The sequence below is a fragment of the Zalophus californianus genome, chromosome 16, assembly GCF_009762305.2.
Source record: "Zalophus californianus isolate mZalCal1 chromosome 16, mZalCal1.pri.v2, whole genome shotgun sequence".
Classification (NCBI taxonomy): Eukaryota; Metazoa; Chordata; class Mammalia; order Carnivora; family Otariidae; genus Zalophus; species Zalophus californianus.
In genome coordinates, this window is record NC_045610.1 from 5,942,286 (window position 1) to 5,966,219 (window position 23,934).

General features: G+C 44.6%; 2 protein-coding genes across 3 annotated transcripts in view; both read left to right on the plus strand.

Moving 5' to 3' along the window:
- LOC118356381 (dynein heavy chain 9, axonemal-like) overlaps positions 1-13,926 on the plus strand; it is a 148,573-nt gene extending 134,647 nt beyond the window's left edge. Inside the window, exons 30-31 of the mRNA XM_035724677.1 lie at positions 11,888-12,025; positions 13,789-13,926. Of these exons, the coding sequence (XP_035580570.1) occupies positions 11,888-12,025; positions 13,789-13,852 (202 nt within the window). The 3' untranslated portion in view covers positions 13,853-13,926. The remainder of the gene's footprint in view (positions 1-11,887; positions 12,026-13,788) is intronic.
- LOC113907915 (dynein heavy chain 9, axonemal) overlaps positions 13,924-23,934 on the plus strand; it is a 231,140-nt gene continuing 221,129 nt past the window's right edge. For both annotated transcript variants that reach the window (XM_035724711.1, XM_035724712.1), the window contains exons 1-2: positions 13,924-14,083; positions 22,979-23,189. In XM_035724711.1, the coding sequence (XP_035580604.1) occupies positions 13,955-14,083; positions 22,979-23,189 (340 nt within the window). In that variant the 5' untranslated portion in view covers positions 13,924-13,954. The remainder of the gene's footprint in view (positions 14,084-22,978; positions 23,190-23,934) is intronic.

Genomic DNA, 23,934 nt, shown 5'->3' on the forward strand with positions numbered 1-23,934 from the left:
CTTTCATGCTATCACCGGTAAAATTATGTCTTGCTTAATTCTATTCTGTTCTCCTTTATATAGGGTATTTTAAAGTCCTACATTTGTGGTCGACACAGTTTCATATTGCTTTGGTTTTTCCCACTTCATACTCTATCATAATCCTATCATAAATCATCTCTTCTATTAGATATTCTTAAGAAATCTAATATCACGGCTACATTTTATCCTACCAAGCACATGGTCCACGGTGTAATTAAGTAGCCCCCCATATTTAAATATTAAGACGGTTTCTAATATTTAAAAGAAATGTGTACATAATGCTGTAATGTGCATCTTTGTATATAAGTCCTTTTCTCTATATGCATGATTATTTTCTTTCGCTGACTTCCCAGCAGCAGAATCACTGAGTTAAGAGGGAAGTGCATTTTAAGGCTCTTTTCTTTTTCTGTTTTTTTTTTAATTTTTTATTGTTATGTTAATCACCATACATTACATCATTAGTTTGTGATGTAGTGTTCCATGATTCATTGTGCATAACTCCCAGTGCTCCACGCAGAACATGCCGTCTTTAATACCCATCACCAGGCTGACCCATCCCCCCAACCCCCTCCCCTCTAGAACCCTCAGTTTGTTTCTCAGAGTCCATCGTCTCTCATGGTGCATCTCCCCCTCCGATTTACCCCCCTTCATTCTTCCCCTCCTGCTATCTTCTTCTTTTTTATTTTCTTAACATATATTGCATTATTTGTTTCAGAGGTACAGATCTGTGATTCAACAGTCTTGCACAATTCACAGCGCTCACCATAGCACATACCCTCCCCAATGTCTGTCACCCTGCCACCCCATCCCTCCCACCCCCCACCACTCCAGCAACCCTCAGTTTGTTTCCTGAGATTAAGAATTCCTCATATCAGTGAGGTCCTGTGATACATGTCTTTCTCTGATTGACTTATTTCACTCAGCATAACACCCTCCAGTTCCATCCACGTCGTTGCAAATGGCAAGATCTCATTCCTTTTGATGGCTGCATAATATTCCATTGTGTATATATACCACCTCGTCTTTATCCATTCATCTGTCGATGGACATCTTGGCTCTTTCCACAGTTTGGCTATTGTGGACATTGCTGCTATAAACATTGGGGTGCACGTACCCCTTCGGGTCCCTACATTTGTATCTTTGGGGTAAATACCCAGTAGGGCAATTGCTGGATCGAACGGTAGCTCTAATTTCAACTGTTTCAGGAACCTCCATACTGTTTTCCAGAGGGATTGCACCAGCTTGCATTCCCAACAACAGTGTAGGAGGCTTCCCCTTTCTCCACATCCCCGTCAACATCTGTCGTTCCCTGACTTGTTAATTTTAGCCATTCTGACGGGTGTGAGGTGGTATCTCATTGAGGTTTTGATTTGGATTTCCCTGATGCCGAGCAATGTGGAGCACTTTTTCATGTGCCTGTTGGCCATTTGGATGTCTTCTTTGGAGAAATGTCTGTTCATGTCTTCTGCCCATTTCTTGATTGGATTATTTGTTCTTTGGGTGTTGAGTTTGGTAAGTTCTTTATAGATTTTGGATACTAGCCCTTTATCTGATATGTCATTTGCAAATATTTTCTCCCATTCTGTCGGTTGTCTTTTGGTTTTGTGGACTGTTTCTTTCGCTGTGCAAAAGCTTTTTATCTTGATGAAATCCCAATAGTTCATTTTTGCCCTGGCTTCCCGTGCCTTTGGCGATGTTTCTAGGAAGAAGTTGCTGCGGCTAAGGTCGAAAAGGTTGCTACCTGTGTTCTCCTTTAGGATTTTGATGGACTCCTGTCTCACATTTAGGTCTTTCAACCATTTGGAGTCTATTTTTGTGTGTGGTGTAAGGAAATGGTCCAGTTTCATTCTTCTGCATGTGGCTGTCCAATTTTCCCAACACCATTTGTTGAAGAGACTGTCTCTTTTCCATTGGACATTCTTTCCTGCTTTGTCAAAGATAAGTTGACCATAGAGTTGAGGGTCCATTTCTGGGCTCTCGATTCTGTTCCATTGATCGATGTGTCTGTTTTGTGCCAGTACCATACTGTCTTGATGATGACAGCTTTGTAATAGAGCTGGAAGTCCGGAATTGTGATGCCGCCAGCTTTGCTTTTCTTTTTCAGTATTCCTCTGGCTATTCTGGGTCTCTTCTGGTTCCATACAAATTTTAGGATTATTTGTTCCATTTCTTTGAAAAAAGTGGATGGTATTTGATGGGGATTGCATTGAATGTGTAGATTGCTCTAGGTAGCATTGACCATCTTCACAATGTTGATTCTCCCAATCCATGAGCATGGAACGTTTTTCCATTTCTTTGTGTCTTCTTCAATTTCTTTCCTGAGTATTTTATAGTTTTCTGAGTACAGATCCTTTGCCTCTTTGGTTAGATTTATTCCTAGGTATCTAATGGTTTTGGGTGCAATTGTAAATGGGATCGACTCCTTGATTTGTCTCTCTTCTGTCTTGTTGTTGGTGTATAGGAATGCCACTGATTTCTGTGCATTGATTTTATATCCTGCTACTTTACTGAATTCCTGTATGAGTTCTAGCAGTTTTGGGGTGGAGTCTTTTGGGTTTTCCACATACAGTATCATATCATCTGCAAAGAGTGAGAGTTTGACTTCCTCTTTGCTGATTTGGATGCCTTTGATTTCTTTTTGTTGTCTGATTGCTGTGGCTAGGACTTCTAATACTATGTTGAATAGCAGTGGTGAGAGTGGACATCCCTGCCGCGTTCCTGACCTTAGGGGAAAAGCTCTCAGCCTTTCCCCATTGAGAATGATATTCGCTGTAGGTTTTTCATAGATGGCTTTTATGATATTGAGGTATGTACCCTCTATCCCTATACTCTGAAGAGTTTTGATCAAGAAAGGATGCTGTACTTTGTCAAATGCTTTTTCTGCATCTATTGAGAGGATCATATGATTCTTGTTCTTTCTTTTGTTAATGTATTGTATCACGTTGATTGATTTGTGGATGTTGAACCAGCCTTGCAGCCCAGGGATAAATCCCACTTGGTCGTGGTGAATAATCCTTTTAATGTACTGTTGGATCCTATTGGCTAGTATTTTGGTGAGAATTTTTGCATCCATGTTCATCAAGGATATTGGTCTGTAATTCTCTTTTTTGATGGGGTCTTTGTCTGGTTTTGGGATCAAGGTAATGCTGGCCTCATAAAATGAGTTTGGAAGTTTCCCTTCCATTTCTATTTTTTGAAACAGTTTCAGGAGAATAGGTATTAATTCTTCTTGAAATGTCTGATAGAATTCCCCTGGGAAGCCATCTGGCCCTGGGCTTTTGTTTCTTGGGAGATTTTTGATGACTGTTTCAATTTCCTTAGCGGTTATAGGTCTGTTCAGGTTTTCTATTTCTTCCTGGTTCAGTTTTGGTAGTTGATACATCTCTAGGAATGCACCCATTTCTTCCAGGTTATCTAATTTGCTGGCATAGAGTTGCTCATAATATGTTCTTATAATTGTTTGTATTTCTTTGGTGTTGGTGGTGATCTCTCCTCTTTCATTCATGATTTTGTTGATTTGGGTCATTTCTCTTTTCTTTTTGATAAGTCTGGCCAGGGGTTTATCAATCTTGTTAATTCTTTCAAAGAACCAGCTCCTAGTTTCGTTGATCTGTTCTACTGTTCTTTTGGTTTCTAGTTCATTGATTTCTGCTCTGATCTTTATGATTTCTCTTCTCCTGCTGGGTTTAGGCTTTCTTTGCTGTTCTTTCTCCAGCTCCTTTAGGTGTAGGGTTAGGTTGTGTATTTGAGACCTTTCTTGTTTCTTGAGAAAGGCTTGTATTGCTATATACTTTCCTCTCAGGACTGCCTTTGCTGTATCCCAAAGATTTTGAGCAGTTGTGTTTTCATTTTCATTGGTTTCCATGAATTTTTTTAATTCTTCTTTAATTTCTTGGTTGACCCATTCATTCTTTAGTAGGATGCTCTTTAGCCTCCATGTATTTGAGTTCTTTCCGACTTTCCTCTTGTGGTTGAGTTCTAGTTTCAAAGCATTGTGGTCTGAAAATATGCAGGGAATGATCCCAATCTTTTGGTACCGATTGAGACCTGATTTGTGACCTAGGATGTGATCAATTCTGGAGAATGTTCCATGGGCACTAGAGAAGAATGTGTATTCCTTTGCTTTGGGATGGAATGTTCTGAATATGTCTGTGAAGTCCATTTGTTCCAGTGTGTCATTTAAAGTCTTTATTTCCTTGTTGATCTTTTGCTTAGATGATCTGTCCATTTCAGTCAGGGGGGTGTTAAAGTCCCCCACTATTATTGTATTGTTGTCAATGTGTTTCTTTGCTTTTGTTATTAATTGCCTTATATAATTGGCTGCTCCCATGTTCGGGGCATAGATATTTACAATTGTTAGATCTTCTTGTTGGATAGACCCTTTTAGTAGGATATAGTGTCCTTCCTCATCTCTTATTACAGTCTTTGTTTTAAAATCTAGTTTGTCTGATATAAGGATTGCCACCCCAGCTTTCTTTTGGTGTCCATTAGCATGGTAAATGGTTTCCACCCCCTCACTTTCAATATGGGGGTGTCTTTGGGTGTAAAATGAGTCTCTTGCAGACAGCATATTGATGGGTCTTGTTTTTTAATCCAATCTGATAGCCTGTGTCTTTTGATTGGGGCATTTAGCCCATTTACATTCAGGGTAACTATTGAAAGGTATGAATTTAGTGCCATTGTATTACCTGTAAGGTGACTGTTAACTGTTGTCTGTGTTCGTTTCTGCTCTTTGCTGCTTTTAGGTTCTCTCTTTGCTTAGAGGACCCCTCTCAATATTTCTTGGAGGGCTGGTTTCGTGTTTGCAAATTCCTTTAGTTTTTGTTTGTCCTGGAAGCTTTTACTCTCTCCTTCTATTTTCAATGACAGCCTAGCTGGATATAGTATTCTTGGCTGCATATTTTTCTCGTTTAGTGCTCTGAAGATATCTTGCCAGTCCTTTCTGGCCTGCCAGGTCTCTGTGGATAGGTCTGTTGCCAATCTAACGTTTCTACCATTGTAGGTTACATATCTCTTCTCCCGAGCTGCTTTCAGGATTTTCTCTTTGTCTCTGAGACTCGTAAGTTTTACTATTAGATGTCGGGGTGTTGACCTATTATTATTGATTTTGAGAGGGGTTCTCTGTGCCTCCTGGATTTTAATGCCTGTTTCCTTCATCACATTAGGGAAGTTCTCTGCTATAATTTGCTCCAATATACCTTCTGCCCCTCTCTCTCTTTCTTCTTCTTCTGGGATCCCAATTATTCTAATGTTGTTTCGTCTTATCATATCACTTATCTCTCGAATTCTGCCCTCGTGATCCTGTAGTTGTTTCTCTCTCTTTTTCTCAGCCTCTTTATTTTCCATCATTTGGTCTTCTATATCGCTGATTCTCTCTTCTGCCTCATTATCCTAGCATTTAGTGCCCCCATTTTTGATTGCACCTCATCAATAGCCTTTTTGATTTCGATTTGGTAGATTTTAGTTCTTTTATTTCTCCAGAAAGGGTTTCTCTAATAACTTCCGCGCTTTTTTCAAGCCCAGCTAGTATCTTTAAAGTCATGATTCTGAACTCTAGGTCCGACATCGTACTAATGTCCGTATTGAGGTAGGTCCCCTGGCTGACGGTACTACCTCTTGTTCTTTTTGCTGAGGTGATTTCTTTTGTCTTGTCATTTTGTCCAGAGGAGAATAGATGAATGAGAGAACAAAATGCTAACAGGTTTACAACGTCCCCAGCAAATATAGTGTATACAAATCAGAAAAGACCTGAAAACCAGGGAAAAGAAAGGGAAAGAAAGAAAAAAGAAAGAGAAAAAGAAAAAAAAAAAGATAAAAACAAAAACAAAACAATACAAAAAAGGCAGAATATGATCAAATATGATCAGGCTAGTGCATAGATCAGTGCCACACACTAGATTTTGGGCGTATTTGGGTCTGTTAGAAAAAGTGCCTCCTAAAATTTTAAAGGAAGAAAGACATATATGTACAAAATAAGGGTTGATACAATGAAGGGATGGAAGATGACTGTAAAGATGAAAATTATAAAAGATTTTATAAAAAGGACTTGGTAGATAAGTTGTTTGAAAAAAGAAAGAAGATTTAAGAAAAAAAAAAAGGAAAAAGGGAGAGAATGTGATCAGGCAGGAGACTAGAACAAAGCCATACACTAGTGATTTAGGGTATATTTTGATCTGTTAGAAGAAACTGTACCTCAAAATTTTAAAGAGAGAACAACTTATATATATATATATGCCAAAAATAAGGGTAACTACTATGAAGGGATAAAATATGACTCTAAAAATTGAAAAATGAAAAATGTTTTTTTTTTTTTTAAAAAGGGATTTATAAGATGTTGGTTGAAAAAGGGAAAAAGAAAAAATAAAAAAAACAGTCAACAAAAATTAACTTTGATGAAATAATGAATCATGGTAAAAAAAAAAAAAAAAAAAAAAAAGCCATGAATCTATGTGCAGTGTTCCCCTAGCGCTGGAGTTCTCCTATTCTCCTTGATCGATCAACTTGGTCTTGGCTTGCTGGCTGTTCGTGCTGATCTTCTGGGGGAGGGGCCTGTTGCTGTGGTTTCCAAATGTCTTTGCCGGAGGCGGAATTGCCCCGCCCTTGTCGGTCCGGGCTAAGGAAGCTGCTCCGGTTTGCTCTCAGGAGCTTTTGTTCCCTGCAAGCTCTCGGTACAGCTTTGGAGGACCAGGGCAGAAATGGTGGCCTCCCAATCTCCACTCGGAGGAGCTGAGAACTCGGGGCCCCGCTCCTCAGTGCGCCCCCAGAGAAAAGCAGTCACTTCCGTGTCCCCGGTCTCCGGCTGCACTCCGTGCTCACCCGGCCTGTGACCGAGCATTTCTATCTCTGGCACCCGACCCCGCGCGGAGTCTCCAAACCCAGCAGATCCCTGCAGTGCGTTCCCGCACCGCTCCTCCCCGGGAAGGAAGGGGAGTCTCCCCGGATCTGCCGCTTGTTGGGTCCCTGCTGGGGGAGCCGTGCCCCGACTGGGCCGCGGATCACAGTCTATGGCCACCCCGAGCTGAGAGCCCGCGCCTCGGCTCCGTCTCTGCAGCCGGCTTCCCCGCTCCGATACCTGGGAGCTCTGGCACACTCAGGCACCCCCGGTCTTTCTGTGACCCCAAGGGTCCTGAGACCACACTGTCCCGGGAGGATTCCACCCCCCGCTTAGCCACCGCAGCGACGTCCCTCCACCGAGCCAACTTCTAAAAGGTCCGATTTTGTGCTCCGAGGCTCTAGCACTTGCCAGAAGCGGCCGATGGAGGCCCCTCCCCCGCCGTCTATCCTCCCGAATATCGCCTCGGATTCACTTCTCCGCACGCCCTACCTTCCAGTAAGTGGTCGCTTCTCTGTTCAGAGAGTTGTTGCTACTCTCCTGTTCGATCTCCTGTTGAGTTCGTAGGTGTTCAGAATGGTTTGATCCCTATTCAGCTGAATTCCTGAGACCAGACGAAATCTAGGTCTCCTACTCCTCCACCATCTTGCTCCGCCTCCCCCAAGAGGGAGGTGCATTTTAAGGCTCTTTTCTTTTTCTGTTTTTTTTTTAATTTTTTATTGTCATGTTAATCACCATACATTACATCATTAGTTTGTGATGTAGTGTTCCATGATTCATTGTGCATAACTCCCAGTGCTCCACGCAGAACGTGCCGTCTTTAATACCCATCACCAGGCTAACCCATCCCCCCACCCCCCCTCCCCTCTAGAACCCTCAGTTTGTTTCTCCAGAGTCCATCGTCTCTCATGGTGCATCGCCCCCCTCCGATTTACCCCCTTCATTTCTTCCCCTCCTGCTATCTTCTTCTTTTTTATTTTCTTAACATATATTGCATTATTTGTTTCAGAGGTACAGAGCTGTGATTCAACAGTCTTACACAATTCACAGCACTCACCATAGCACATACCCTCCCCAATGTCTGTCACCCTGCCACCCCATCCCTCCCACCCCCCACCACTCCAGCAACCCTCAGTTTGTTTCCTGAGATTAAGAATTCCTTATATCACTGAGGTCCTTTGATACATGTCTTTCTCTGACTGACTTATTTCACTCAGCATAACACCCTCCAGTTCCATCCACGTCGTTGCAAATGGCAGATCTCATTCCTTTTGATGGCTGCATAATATTCCATTGTGTATATATACCACATCTTCTTTATCCATTCATCTGTCGATGGACGTCTTGGCTCTTCCCACAGTTTGGTTATTGTGGTCATTGCTGCTATAAACATTGGGGTGCACGTACCCCTTCGGATCCCTACATTTGTATCTTTGGGGTAAATACCCAGGAGTGCAATTGCTGCTCTTTTTTCAACTTTTTGAGGAACCTCCATACTGTTTTCCAGAGTGGTTGCAGCATCTTACATTCCCACCAACAGTGTAGGAGGGTTCCCCTTTCTCCGCATCCCCGCCAATATCTGTCGTTTCCTGACTTGTTAATTTTAGCCATTCTGACGGGTGTGAGGTGGTATCTCATTGAGGTTTTGATTTGGATTTCCCTGATGCCAAGCGATGTTGAGCACTTTTTCATGCGTCCATTGGCCATTTGGATGTCTTCTTTGGAAAATTGTCTGTTCATGTCTTCTGCCCATTTCTTGATTGGATTATTTATTCTTTGGATGTTGAGTTTGATAAGTTCTTTATAGATTTTGGATACTAGCCCTTTATGTGATAACTATAAAATACTCATGAAAGAAATTGAGGAAGACACAAAGACATGGAAAAACGTTCCATGCTCATGGATTGGAAGAACAAACATTGTGAAGATGTCAATGTTACCTAGAGCAATCTACACGTTCAATGCAATCCCCATCAAAACACCATCCACTTTTTTCAAAGAAATGGAACAAATAATCCTAAAATTTGTTTAGAACCAGAAAAGACCCCGAATAGCCAGAGGAATGTTGAAAAAGAAGAGCAAAGCTGGCGGCATCACAATTCCGGACTTCGAGCTCTATGACAAAGCTGTCATCATCAAGACAGTATGGTACTGGCACAAAAACAGACACGTAGATCAATGGAACAGAATCGAGAGCCCAGAAATGGACTCTCAACTCTATGGTGAACTCATCTTTGACAAAGCAGGAAAGAATGTCCAATGGCAAAAAGGCAGTCTCTTCAACAAATGGTGTTGGGAAAATTGGACAGCCACATGCAGAATGAAACTGGACCATTTCCTTACACCACACACAAAAATAGACTCCAAATGGTTGAAAGACCTAAACGTGAGACAGGAGTCCATCAGCATCCTAAAGGAGAACACAGGCAGCAACCTCTTCGACCTCAGCCGCAGCAACTTCTTCCTAGAGACATCGCCAAAGGCAAGGGAAGCCAGGGCAAAAATGAACTATTGGGATTTCATCAACATAAAAAGCTTTTGTACAGCAAAAGAAACAGTCCACAAAACCAAAAGACAACCGACAGAATGGGGGAAAATATTTGCATTTTAAGGCTCTTGACACACACTAACAAATTGCTTTCTAAACAAGAGCAGTACTGAATCACGCTTCTAGTAACGAGGCATGAGAACACCTCTTATACCTCGCCTTGGGCCACCGGTGGACATTGCCATGCTTTTAAATCTTCTTTATTGTGTTAAGAAAACACAAACGCATTTTCTAGAAGGGGCTGCAGTCTCCGTTCTTTGTCTCAGCAAAGAGAAGTCAGCCCAACAACAAAAGATGCCTCATGGCTTCTGATTTTCTGCCTACTGGACCATTACCTAAGACAGAGAGGCAGTGGGAGCCGTGACACAGAGATCAGCTTCATCTGGGGACCCAGAGCCCCTGCTCTGTGGGGACACGGAGCCCAGGAGACCGCTGAAGAGCTTCCCTGTGCACTGCGCCCCTTGGTCGGGTCCCCGTGCGCTCCAGCGGTGGCAGATCCCTATGTCACAGGTGCGGTGTAGGCATCCCTGCCCCAGCCCCAGGCCAGTGCCCACTGTAACCCAGAGCTTGTTGGTTACCCAAAGTGGTGGCTCTTTGTTTGCACAAAGTATTTCTTAAGTGAGCCTCATGTTTACAAGCAATAACAGAGGTGGATTATCACCCTGATCAGAATTACTCCTTTAACATCCCCCACCCCCCGAATTTAAAGGGAACATTTATACCAGAAAATTTGGATGGGGTGGGGGGAGAAAAATATGTGTAAAAACAATAAATACAAACGTCTACTTTTATACTTCATTTTCACAAAAGCCCTATCTGTGAGGTCGGTACCACTAGTATCCCCCTTGTACAGGGAGAAAATAGGGTCAGCAAATTGCCTAGGGTCAGAACCCCCAGTTACTGTGGTTAGCTAGGAGCCCAAGTAGCGAGGCCACAGAACCTGGGTTCAAACCCAAACAGTCTGACTCCAGAACACTAGCTCTCCCTGTCTAAATACTATCATCCAGAGAGTACGTTAAACCCTTTGGGCATCCTCCCTTCCAATAGTCCCGGGTGGGCAGAGTGTTGCTTTTTTCAAACTTGGGAAAAGAACCTACTTAAGTGAGGATCCTGCCTTGTTTAACTATTTTTCCTGTGCACTAAATAGTTTTTCCTCCTATAGCATTCTTTCCCACGGTCTTAACGCATTCTGTTGTATGGTATGCGTACTTCACCTTATTTTCAGGCTGCAAAATAATTTTGAGAATCTAAGTGTTTTGGTTGGCACCTTTGAATTTCAATACAATGTAAAATAATTTAAAGGAAAAATGTTCTTGAATGATATGTTTTTGAAAATTTTATATCAGGTGTAGGGAAAATGCAGTTAAGGAAATGTGAACGACCTTAGGGCCTCCTCGTTACATACTTAATAATTTAATTTTAAAAATAAGTAATTTTAGGGGCGCCTGGGTGGCTCAGTTGGTTAGGCGACTGCCTTCGGGCTCAGGTCATGATCCCTGGAGTCCCCGGGATCGAGTCCCCGCATCGGGCTCCCTGCTCAGCGGGGGGAGTCTGCTTCTCCCTCTGACCCTCTCCCCTCTCGTGCTCTCTATCTCTCATTCTCTCTCTCTCAGATAAATAAATAAAATCTTTAAAAAAAAATAAGTAATTTTAAAAATCAAATATTTGTAGAGCTAGAGGGGGGGGAAAACCACAGCAAATCTTATAGAGAGACAAAAATTCCCCTCTGTATTCTCATGTATGACATTTTAAAAAGAATTTTATTTATTCATTTTAGAGAACATGCGAGCAGGGGGAGGGGCAGGGGGAGAGGGAGAGAGAATCCCAAGCAGACAACGTGCTGAGCATGGAGCCTGATGCAGGGCTCCATCTCAGATGCTGAGATCATGACCTGAACTGAAATCAAGAGTCAGTCGCTTAAACCAGCTGAGGCCACTCAGGTGCCCCCTCATATGTGCATTTTGTGGCAAGATGGGGTTAAGTGGTATTTACTTTAGACCTCAGCATTAGATATTTACATTTGTATGCATGTAAGCACAGAATAAGCCCCAAGTGTCTACGTTTGGAGGAGAGATATGTTTTGAAAATGAGGAATAGATTGTAGACCCCAGGGAGAGACCTAATTCCCACCAAACTTAGCCCCTAATCTGTTACAGAAGTAACTAATAAATTATGAATTACTAAAGCCTTTACTAACCTGTGCCTGTGTAAGGTACGCAGGCCCAGGTTACCAAGATGAGCTGTAGCCCCAACTCTGCCCCCTGCCTGCTACCATCATCCTCACCCTGGACCAGAGTGTTCAAATGGCTTGGTCAATCTCATCCTTTTTATCCTTGGGAGTCTTAGATGAAACTCTTGCTAAGAGCTAAGGTTTTATACTCACAGATGCCCTCTGTCCGTGATCTCAGCCAATGTCGCTTGTCTTCCAAGCCCCCCTTCAGCTGTGGCTTGGAAACCATCTTGGCCCTCTGTCTCCCTGTTCACAGGCCTTGTGCAATGGTGGTTCCAGACTTTGAGCTGATCTGCGAGATCATGCTGGTGGCAGAAGGATTCACTGAAGCACGGTCATTAGCCAGAAAGTTCATCACCCTTTACCAGTTGTGCAAGAAGAGCTGCTGTCTAAAACAGGTACTCTCCCTAGTTTGGCTGGGACCACCAGTCCCATGTGATTTGCCCAGCTCTGGGCCAATGTACTAGAGCCTTCTCACAGAGAGTCAGTGTGTCTGTAAGAATTAGCAAAAGCTCCTGACCACTTCTACAACAAAGATTCGTGTTCATTTTTCTTAGCCTAGCATTAAAAAACAAACAAACCAAAAAACACCTATTTGGCCCCCAAACTTTTTTTTTCTTTTTTTTTTTAAGATTTTTTTTATTTATTATGACAGAGAGAGGGCACAAGTAGGCAGAGAGGCAGGCAGAGGGAGAGGGAGAAGCAGGCTCTCCACTGAGCAGGGAGCCCGATGTGGGGCTTGATCCCAGGACCTCTGGGATCATGACCTGGAGCGGGAAGGGCAGCCACTTAACCGACTGAGCCACCCAGGCGCCCCTGAACTTTTTTCATAGACTACTTGGCAACACCTCATATATCGAGTTCCCATGAGAAAACACCTCCGTGGGCCGACAAAATTCCCTGGAAGGGAATTGTCTCTACCTGAAGGGCCATGGATGGGGAAAGGGTTGGGAAGAGATAGTTAGGCCATTAAGGAGTCCCACAGAGGTCATTGTTGCTTGTCCTTAAATGTGGCTTCTACCTGGGGCAGGTCCCTACACAGGAACAAGAACCTCCAAGGTTCATGCCTTGGGTGGAGAATTTCTTGGTGACAGGGACAGCCAGTCAGGCTTCCTTGGGCTGTTCCCATTGAGCTTCTCCTCCCTTCAGGCCTTTCTTACTTACTTCCCTCTTACTAGAACTATCTTTGCTGCCACAGCACGGGCGCACTCAGCCCCGTGAAATCTGTCCCAGGTGGATTTCTTTAAAAACCTCTTCTGTTTCTCCATGCTTTCCTGGGCCCCTTGCTCATGGCATCAACTGCCAGCTCCCCACCACCACTGACTTGCAGGCCAGCAGCTGACAGCCACAAATCCACCCCGAACCTCTCTTTGAGCTCTAAACTGTATATTCAGCGGTCTATACCACAGCTCTCCTGAGTGTGAGAAAAGCTCCTCTCACTCGGCATCTAAAGCCCATCTTCCTGCCGGTCCCCACCCCAGCCTACTTCTCTTGCATTCTGTGCTTCAGAACGCAAAACCCTCCCTTACTCACTGGCTAATCCTGGAACGCTGGGAGTCATCCTTGGCGTTTTTCTTTTCCAGGCATTTTTCTTTTCTATCTAATCAAGGATGAATGGTTCTGCATTCCACCCTCTGGATCTCTCTCAAATCCATCTCATTTTCTTCCTACCACTTGTATCCAGGCACCCCTGCCTCTTGATTTAAACTCTTGCCACTGCCTTTCTACGAGTTGCTACTGGTAATTTTTCTTCGTTGCTTTTCTCAGAGCGTTTGAAGGCCTCCTTGGTGTAGAGCATGTGAGCTTAGCCTCGACCATCCCTAAGAGCTAACGTGGCTTCCTCCCGGATGCCCTTCCGCTCTCTGAACGTGCAAGAAGTAGCCAGATAGGTCGGGAGGTGGTTCTTTTTGCTTTCCCTGGCCCCCAACCCCCTGTATGCTCTGGGTCTGCATCATTGTCATCACAAGCTGAAAAGTAGCATTAGGCCAGACCGGAGCTGGGATCTGTGACCACCACGATATTCCATGTCATTGGTCCTTTCCTGAGCCTCCGCCTTGACCTCAGAAGGTCACCTGCCTATAATTTTATAGGGTACTAGCATGGGCATAGGGCGTTCTGCATCCCAGCAGGTCCTGCCTGACCTGTGCCTCCTTCCCTCAGGATCACTATGACTGGGGCCTGCGGGCCATCAAGTCTGTGCTGGTGGTGGCTGGATCCCTGAAGCGAGGGGGACCCTGACCCGCCCCGAGGACCAAGTCCTGATGCGTTCCTTGCGAGATTTCAACCCATCCCCAAGATCGTGACTGACGACATACCAGTGTTCATGGGCCTGATTGGGGACCTCTTTCCTGCCCTGGACGTCCCCCGGAGGAGAGACCTCGACTTCGAAGCATTGGTTCGGAAGGCAGTAGTGGATCTGAAGCTCCAGGCTGAGGACAACTTTGTGCTCAAGGTACACCGGGGTTTTCCCTCCTGAGATTTTTTTTTTTTTTTTTTTTTTTTTTGTCGCTTACTGCTTTTCTTGGATGATGGGTCATTCTTAATCCAAAGGGTTGCTTTAGATGTACAAATACGTCCCTACCTAGGAATTAATTCATTTCAAGAGCTCTTTACTGGGGCACCCACGCTGTGGAATGTGTGGTGGGGAACCGCAAGGGAAAGATGGTACCTCCTACCATCAGAAAGCTCACAGTCCAACAGAGGGCTAAGCCCCAGCCCATTCTGCTCTCGCACATGTTCTTTTCCTGTGAATTACCTCAGACAGGATTAGGGAGGACCTGATAGTAGTAGAATATGGGCGCCGTGTTTGTTCTTAGGCAAGTTTCTGAGCTTGTAAGCACTTTGAAGTGATCAAGGACAAGCTTTCTCACAATTAAAATAACCTGAGGGTGGTAGGCAGACTAATGCCGCCCCCCCTCCCCTCACCCCGAGATGTCCGCATCCCCATCCCAGAATCTATGTTATGTGACATGGCGACGGGAGATTAGGGTCACTGATAGAATTAAGGTTGCTAATCAGCTGACCTTGAGATGGGGAGATGGTCACCTGGGTGGCCCTCTATAATCACAATGGTCTTTATAAGTAAAAGAGGGAGGCAGGAGGGTGAGTGTCCTGGGGACACCATAGGAAAAACCTCCACCAGCCTTGGCTGGTGTTGAAGGCAGAGAAAGGGACCAGTGCCAGGGAACGCAGGCAGCCTCTAGACTCGGGAAAAGGCAAGAAAACATTCTCTCATAGAGCTTTCAGAAGGGACTGGCCCTGTGGGTACCTTGATTTCAGACTTCCGAGCACCTAAACTGTAAGAGAATGGCTCTGTGTTGTTTCAGGCCACCACATCAGCAGTCATTTGTTAGAGCAGCTACAGAAAATGAAGATGTTTAGCAGTAGGTATAGACTTTCAGGAAAAACCTTGAAACTTCAGGGAGAGTATGACAGGTTCCACGGCCTTGGGAGCCACGATGGTTTCTGCTGCTTTCTGGAGAGGCTCAGGGCAGGTGAAGACATTTCTCCTTGCGTTAAGACAGTAGATGCATGAAGAAGGCTCCGTCTAGAACAGATCTTTAACCGTGATTAAAATGGTCGTATACCCATGGCCTACCTCTTGGAAAAGGAATGACTGGTCCCCCGAATGGGGCATCTGGCTGGCTCAGTCAGTGGAGTGTGCGATTCTTGCTCTCAGGGATGTAAGTTTGAGCCCCACGTTGGGCATTGAGATGACTTTTAAAAAATCTTATAAAATAGGGGTGCCTGGATGGCTCAGTTGGGAGGAGCATGTGACTCTTGACCTTGAGGTTGTGAGTTTGAGCCTCATGTGGGTGTAGAGATGACTTAAAAAAGTAAATAAACTTAGGAAGGAAGGAAGATCAGTTGGAAAAGCAAGCTACAAAGGATTGGCCAACATGAGGCAAGGTGCAAACGCTCTTGTGATTTAACTGTGCTAGCTAGTGTTTTTATTGGGATTAGGATGCATTATCAAATATTTCAGGCTTTGGATACAAAGTTCTGTACTTTCTGAGTGGTCTTCCCTCATCCCATTTTCCGGAAGTCCATTATTTTTACTGAGCAACTTTGCAGATGCTAACATTCCAGAATGTGTAAGTACGTGCACACAAGTAACCGTACCTTGGAGCATGATGTGACAAGTGCCACAAAAGACGATCCTGGGGTACAGGAACATGGAGAGATTTTTTCTCCTGTGCAGTAATACCTTTGGGAACCCCATGAATACCACCATAGAGTTCACAAGTGCCTTTGTATGACGTATCCCACCTGACCTGCCACAACCCCTGAGGCCGACGGAGCAGATGAGGCACTTTACAGACAAGGACCCTGAGCTGCCATTACTTCTCCAGGATGTGCTCTGCCTGGAGGAGGTTACCGGCTTGGGGGGTTGAGGGGGGCACAGTCCTTCTACGCCACACCAGGAGGCGTTTCAAGCATGTAATACCGTTGGTAGAGATGAAGCCCTGGGTCTGTGTAAACAGACCTGGCGTCTGCCTCCATCTCTCCATCTCTGAGCTTCCATCTCACCAAAGAAAACAAAACATGACCTGGTCCTTCCCAGCTGTGGTTGGTTTTGCCTGTCCACCGTCCCCACACGCAACCTCCCTCTTCCCAAGTGCAGTGGGTAGACTTTGTCAAGATAGAGATGGGCTTCCCAGTGGAGGCAAAGGGTTTTGGAAGGGTGGGTGGAGAAACACTGAGATCGTACACCCAGCAACAGCAAACAGAAAGGCGTGGGGGCAGAGAGTGAGAGTAGGACTTGAAGGGTAAGACCACGATATAGGGGGCCTTGAATGCCAGACAGAGTGAGGGCTTTCCTCTTAAAGGCTCTGATCCCAAGAGATGCCCCTTCCCTGGAGGGGAGTTAGACCCGCCGAGGCTCCTGATACACAGGGCACGGGGGCTGATGTCTTGCGACCAGAACAGTCCACGGACACTCAGGGAGTCTGCTGAGGCAACATGACCCGACCTCCCCATTTTCTGCGTTTTTGCCTACTCAGAATCTTACTTTTCCTATTTATTGGTCAGCCCACATTCTGGGTCCTTCCTTCTCTCTCCTCCTTCTTCATGATTGCTTTCTGCCCCGCTGATAAGACAGATGCTCTCCATTAAAGACTCTTGGTACAGCTGGCATTTTCTACCCACTTCTTGTTTGTGCCATCCACCTGACCACCCTCAAAAGTCCGTTCATCAAAAATGCCTAATGAGGCTCTGCTTTGAGATGGTGTCCTGAGATCCCTAACAGTGATCATATAATTTTGTTTTTTGAGACAGAGGACTTAGAAGTGTAGAACCTAGAAGGGGATAGTTTGATCAGTTCCTGGAAAGAGGATGAAAGCAGGTTGACAGATCCCACAGGGCAGGAGGGCTGCAGGCCAGAATCCACTCAGAAAGGCCGTAGGAGAGGAGGGCTCTGGAGTCAGCCCGTCTGCCCAGCCAAACCCTGGGGAGGCCCCAGGCTTGGAGCTGCTAGTGAAGGAGGGCAGGAGCGAGAAAGAGAACTGGAAACAGCCGAGGGGGGATCATGAAGTCAGTTTACCCTATAATTTTTCCATCTGGCTCCCTACACTCTTCTCCCAGCCGCTGACTCACCCACAAGTGAAAGAACAAAGGCTGAGGTCCAACCACCGGCACGAGCTCTCATTCTGAGAAGGCATCCCCGAGCATATCCACCCATCCTTGCCTTCTAGAAAACACAGTGCAGCTCTTCATTTACCCTTGAGGCTCACCAGATCCTGGAGAAAGCCAACCCCGCAAGAGACAGAGGCAGACTGACAAACCCCCTCCCACACACACAAACCCACGCATTCGCACACGGCAGCTGACGCCAGTGTGAATAAGTGTTGAAGGTTCTAATTAGTATCCTTTAAGAAAATTAAGAAAACAATGCCCATAAAAAGGGAATGAGATGCTATAAAAAAAATAAAAAGAACTATCAGAGAATTGTAAAGAGCTCTTTGGAATGTAGAAGTGTAGAATTATGTCACTGATAATTCAGTGAAATGATTGGAAGGTAAAGTCAAGGAACTCCCCCAGGACAAAATTATGTGTGTATGTATGTATGTGTATAATTTTAAAAATGTATGTTTTATATGCTTTGTTTTTATTCAATGTATATTATTTGTTTTTTTTAAAGATTTTATTTATTTATTTGAGAGAGAGAGAGAGAGAGCGAGAGCATGAGAGGGGAGAGGGTCAGAGGGAGAAGCAGACTCCCCACTGAGCGGGGAGCCTGATGTGGGACTCGATCCCGGGACTCCAGGATCATGACCTGAGCCGAAGGCAGTCGCTTAACCGACTGAGCCACCCAGGCGCCCTGTATATTATTTGTTTTGTGAGGATAGGGACACTTACGTCTATATGTAGATATAAAATGTGTATATAACAAAATATATATGATACACAAAGAGACAGAAAGTGCAAGAGTCAAGATGACATGGAGAGGATTGATCTCTGTGCAACATGTTGCCAATGAGAATTTTAGAAAGAGCTTTCTAGAACTGGAGAAACATGAGATTGGAGGGGCTCAGTCAGTACTGAACAGAATGGATTCGAATCAACTTTTACAGAGACACACCGTAATGGAATTTCAGAAATCAGGGGTCAAGAGCAAATGGTAAGTTTCCTGGTTGCATGATGGGCTAAAGAGATAGGCACAGGGGACCCAAGGTAGAAGTGAGGTTCAGGACAACATGGGAGCCTCTCATCAGCAATACTGGGCACTAGAAGACCAGGAGTCCATTCCTTCAGAGTTCTGAGGGAAAGGGTTTCAAAACCAATTGTGTACCAACCAAGTTGTCATTCAAGGTATTATCAAAGGGTCCTAAATTTTATTTCTTATGTATCCCCTTTTTAGTGTTTTATTTATTTTTTTGGCTTTTTGGGTGTTTTCTTTTTATTTAAATTCCAGTTGACATACAGTGTAATATTCGTTTCAGGTGTACAATATTGTGATTCAGCACTTCCATACATCACCTGGTGCTCATCACAAGTGCCCTCCTTAATCCCCATCACCTACGTCACCCATCCCCCACCCACCTCCCCTCTGGTGACCATCAGTGTGTTGTCTATTTTTTTTTAAAGATTTTATTTATTTATTTGAGAGAGAGAGAATGAGAGAGAGAGAGCATGAGAGGGAAGAGGGTCAGAGGGAGAAGCAGACTCCCTGCTGAGCAGGGAGCCTGATATGGGACCCGATCCCGGGACCCTGGGATCATGACCTGAGCCGAAGGCAGTCGCTTAACCAACTGAGCCACCCAGGCGCCCAACCATCAGTGTGTTGTCTATAGCTGAGAGTCTGTTTCTTGGTTTATTTCTCTCTTTTTTTTTTTACCTTTGCTCATTCGTTTTGCTTGTTAAATTCCACATATGAGTGAAATCATATGGTATTTGTCTATCTCTGACTGACTTATTTCACTTAGCATTATGCTTTCTAGCTCCATCCTTGTCATTGCAAATGGCAAGATTTCATTCTTTTTATGGCTGAGTAATATTCCATTGTATCTATAAACCACTTCTTTTCATTCACCTATCAATGGACACTTGGGCTGCTTCCATAATTTGGCTATTATAAATAATGCTGCAATAAACATCAGGGTTGTGCACCCTTTTGAGTAAGTTACTTGAAGACATACTATGGAAAAATGAGGATGAAAAATAAAAATGCCATGGGTTTCAAAAAATCAAGAATCAGAAAAAAAAAAAAAAAGTCCTAGCATTTTAGCTGTCAGCAGACCTAGAAAGAAGTGAATCCAAATTAGGGCAGGAAGTCCATGGTCTCCAACAAAAAGACCTCAAAAATGGATACATTCAAAGCAAGAATAGAGCAACAAGATGAAAGTTCTTTTGTGTTTTATTAAACTTCTCAGTTATGGGGCCTGAGGCATATGTCTTTTCTTTTAACAAAGAAAAAGGAAAGCAATTAAGAACACCAAGAGAAAAAAGTCATGGTCCAAATATTTTTTTTTAAGTAAACATAACCTGGTATTGATCAACATATGGAGTGTTAAGAAAAGAGTATCCATTTGACCTTGGGTTGATGCTGAGAACATCCTCTGTCAAGTCATGACACTGGGCCCATAGAGAATGCAATGTATACCAGGCAAAAGCTTTCTTCTGTAGTGAAAAATCTCTATAGCTGTAAGAACGTAAGCCACGATCAGTCTTCAACCCTTACGATCACAGAAAATAGAGAGGGTCCAAATACAAGGCCAGAACAGAATATAAATATTATCAAACATAGCAGTATAAAAGTATAATGTGCCTGGAAGAAGATAGGAGAAAAGATAAAGCGAAGGATGGGGATACTTATATATTTACCTTGCAAAAGATACTGTCAAGATGGACTCGGAAAACACACCGAGGGCTCTAGAGGGGAGGGGGGGTGGGGGGATGGGCTAGCCTGGTGATGGGTATTAAAGAGGGCGCGTTCTGCGTGGAGCACTGGGTGTTATGCACAAACAATGAATCATGGAACACTCCATCAAGAACTAATGATGTAATGTATGGTGATTAACATAACAATAAAAAATTTTTAAAAAAAGATACTGTCAAAAGTTGATGGATTCATAATCAGCAGAGAATAGAAATAACTCATTCATCTGTTGATAAATGGATAAACAACTTGTGATCTACCTACACAATGGACTTTTATTCAGCTATAAGGAGGAACGATGTGTGGGTACATGCTACAGTGCAGATGAGCCTTGAAACATTATGCGTGAAAGGGACCATTCACAAAATGCCACATACTTTTATAGATCTACTTATATGAAATGTCCAGAAGAATCTAATTTAATAGAGGCATTGCACAGGGCTGAGGTAGGAGTCGGGGGATGGGGAGTGACTACTCATGGTTGAGTAGGTGAAGAAAATGTTTTAGTAGTGGTAATGACTGGATGGTCCTGTGAATAGGCTCAAAACCATTGGATCAGACACTTTTCAAAAGGTGACTTTTATGGTACTTGAATTCTATCTCAATAATGCTATTGAAATAAATGAAAAGAAGTTGGTGGAACTAGAAAGTGATTTTAAGGCTTTCGGGATCAGGGAAGGCGTAAGTAGTTGTTCATGGGGAAAAAAAAAATCTTAAGAATACAACATAGTCTCTGTTCAATAACAAGAGCACTGCTTCCATTTCCCTCCCAACCCCCTCCATTTTTTTAAATGCAATGCCCTCAGGCTAGTTTCATGCTAAAAATCCTCCAGTGCTTCCTGTTGTACTTAGAATAAAATTCCAAGTACCAGTTCCTGCATAACTGACGCCCCTGCTTACCTCTCTCATCTCGTCTTATACTCGCTCCCCCACCCCCACCTTTCTTTGCTGTCCCTTGAGCCCTCCAAGCTTGCAGCCAGAACCTGAGGATTTTTTTTTTTTTTTTTTTTAGATTTTACTTATTCACTTGAGAGAGAGAGAGAAAGCATGAGCGGAGGGGAGAGGCAGAGGGAGAGGGAGAAGCAGACTCCCCACTGAGCAGGGAGCCTGATGTGGGACTCGATCCCAGGACCCTGAGATCATGACCTGACTGAGCCACCCAGGCGCCCCAGAACCTGATGATTTTGTGTTCACTGTCACTCCACCTGGAATGTCTCCCGTGGATCTTCATGTGGCTAACTCTTTTTCATTCATATATTAGCTTAGATATCAGCTCCCCACAGACCCCTCCTGATGCTTCCCTCATCCTTATCTGGGAAGACCCTTCGTTAAGTTCCTGAAGGACAAAAACAAGAGCCAGGTTGAGAATCTGCTTTGGGTGCTCTTGGGCTCTGAACCCGAGGAACCTGCAGTAGCTTCGGACAAAGAAGAGGAAAATATTGATGCTGTGGAAAACACAACCCAGTGTCTCAGTTATCCTGCCACAGTGGAAACAAGTCATCTCATTCCCCAAAGAGAAATTCATCTGCTTCCTTTATACTGAGCCTAGCAGTAATGCTCTCCTCCTGATTCCTGGGTTGTACAGTTCTAGATATTTCATTTTAACACCTGTACCACTTAATTTTTTAAAAAAACAGAGAAGTTACTTTTTATCATGTTGTAAAGTGTAGAATAAATAGGATGTACGGGGGGAAATCTTTGTAATGTCCCACCACACTGTGCATATTCCAGTACCTTACCTCACCCATTCATGTTCCTCAGCCATTAGGCGTATTATAGTGCAAAATATACTTGATCTACATTAAAGTTCAATGCCTTAGCCCGTGGTATATAAGACCCTTCATGATAGGGGCCACCCAGCTTTTCCAGCCATCCTTCATGTTTTCACCAAGTATCTGTTCAGCACTTAGTATGTGCCAGATTCTCTGCTAGACACTGGGAATAAAACGATAAGAAAACCAGTCCTGCCTGCCTTCACAGAGCTGATAATCTAATAGGGAGAAGAGTAACCATGGCAATGTTGAGTACCAGGATGTAGGTATGGGACACCTACTGCAGACTAAGGGATGATGCAGGTCTGATGGGAAAAAGGCGGGAGAAAGGATAACTTCTGAACAGAAGGCACCATATCTTGAAAGACGTAGACTCAGGAAAGAACATTATTAAGGAACCCCAATTGTCTACGTGGAATGTGCACACTGGGGAAGGAGAGAGAGAGAAGCTGGTTTGGGCCAGTCTGCACAAGGGCCTCGTAAGCCAGTCTAAGGATTTGGGATGTCGTCACCAAAGCTCTGGAGAACCACTGAAGGGACAGAGGAACGGCAGTGACATGATCAGATTTTCATTACAGTAAATGTGCTCCTACAACAGCGTGGAAAGGCAAGCCTGGAGACAAGCCAGGGTAAGAGTGGTAAGACCTTCAGTGCTTATCAAGGAGCTCCTTGACTCCAGGCTCATCAAACCATCTGGTCAACCAGGCTCTGTCATACCACCAGCCTTTGTGCTGTTATACCTCTGCTTACAAATCCCCCTATTCATCTTGACAAACTCACCCCTGAAGCCCCAGTTCAAATGCCCCCACTTCTTTGAAGCCTTTCTTATTCCCTTTATCTGTACAAAATCAATTGTTTTTTCCTATCTGTTCACATAGCACTTTATAAATAACTTGATTATAGTAATTAGTCTTCCCTTTAGCCTGAAAGATCATGGACTGGGGGGGAGAGTCCTCTCTGAATCTCCCTCACCTGGTATACTCTCCAGCACTTAGTTGGTGACTAATAATTACATGGCAAATGATGAATGAGAATGTTGCCCCCACAGTTAGGACCCCTCACCACATCTGGAGGTGAGAAACCCTTCCTCTGTTGGCATCAGGTCTCCCCTCAGATACCAGCCTGGGGCACAGGAGAGCAGTTGGGATGTCAGTGAGTGACAAGTTGGTCCCTCTGGCTGATTTGTGTGTCTCCCCAGGTGGTCCAGCTGGAGGAGCTCCTGGCCGTGCGACACTCCGTGTTCGTGGTGGGCAGCGCCGGCACTGGCAAGTCTCAGGTGCTGAAATCCTTGCACAAGACCTATCAGATCATGAAACGCCGCCCCATCTGGGCTGACCTCAACCCCAAAGCAGTCACGAACGATGAACTCTTTGGCATCATCAATCCGGCCACCAGAGAATGGAAAGATGGTAAGAACAGGATGCCCCTGGGACAAAATTCCCGCTTAACCTGAGCCCTGGGGGGCAGGCTTGAATCTACATCCAAGGGTGAACTTCCGAGGGAAGAACACTGGCCTGATCAGTTTGGAGTGGGAGAAGGAGGTGGAAAGAATCTTAAAGAAAGGAAGACCCCAATTTTGGCTTGGAGGGGAACCTCAACTGTTGGGAGATTCTCTCTCCTTGGAGACCCTTCCAGCTGCTCCTTGAGAGAGGGCATTGAAAGAGGAGAAAGCAGGGCAGGCATTCTCCAACCGTGGTTCTGTGATTGTGCAGCACAAGTCAGAGTCCCTACATGGCCTGGCAGTGGATTGAAGACATGGGTGGGGTAGGGAAGCCCACAGCTCATTCCCAAAGGGGCGGCGCAGCATGCTCTGGCTTCCCACAGTGGGCACCTGTTCCTGTCAGCCCCCAGAAGTGCTAGGGAGACATCACTACAGACAACGGGGCCTCAGGGCCTGGCTGAAGACATCATTCATTACCGTTCACCACAGACCATTATCCCTTCTACAGTGATTCAGAGGGTCCCAGACTCCTGTTCACTTAGTGCTAACTCCAGTGTCACGTTTCAAGATTTTGAAATCACTGGTAGATGCTGGAAAGGGGCACTGTCGCTGGGAGAGAGCTGAAAAGAAAACTCTGAACTGATAGGACCTCTTTCTAAAAACCCACTCGGCTTCTGGAATGAGGGCCTCCCAGCTCCCTCCTCCCATCTCGG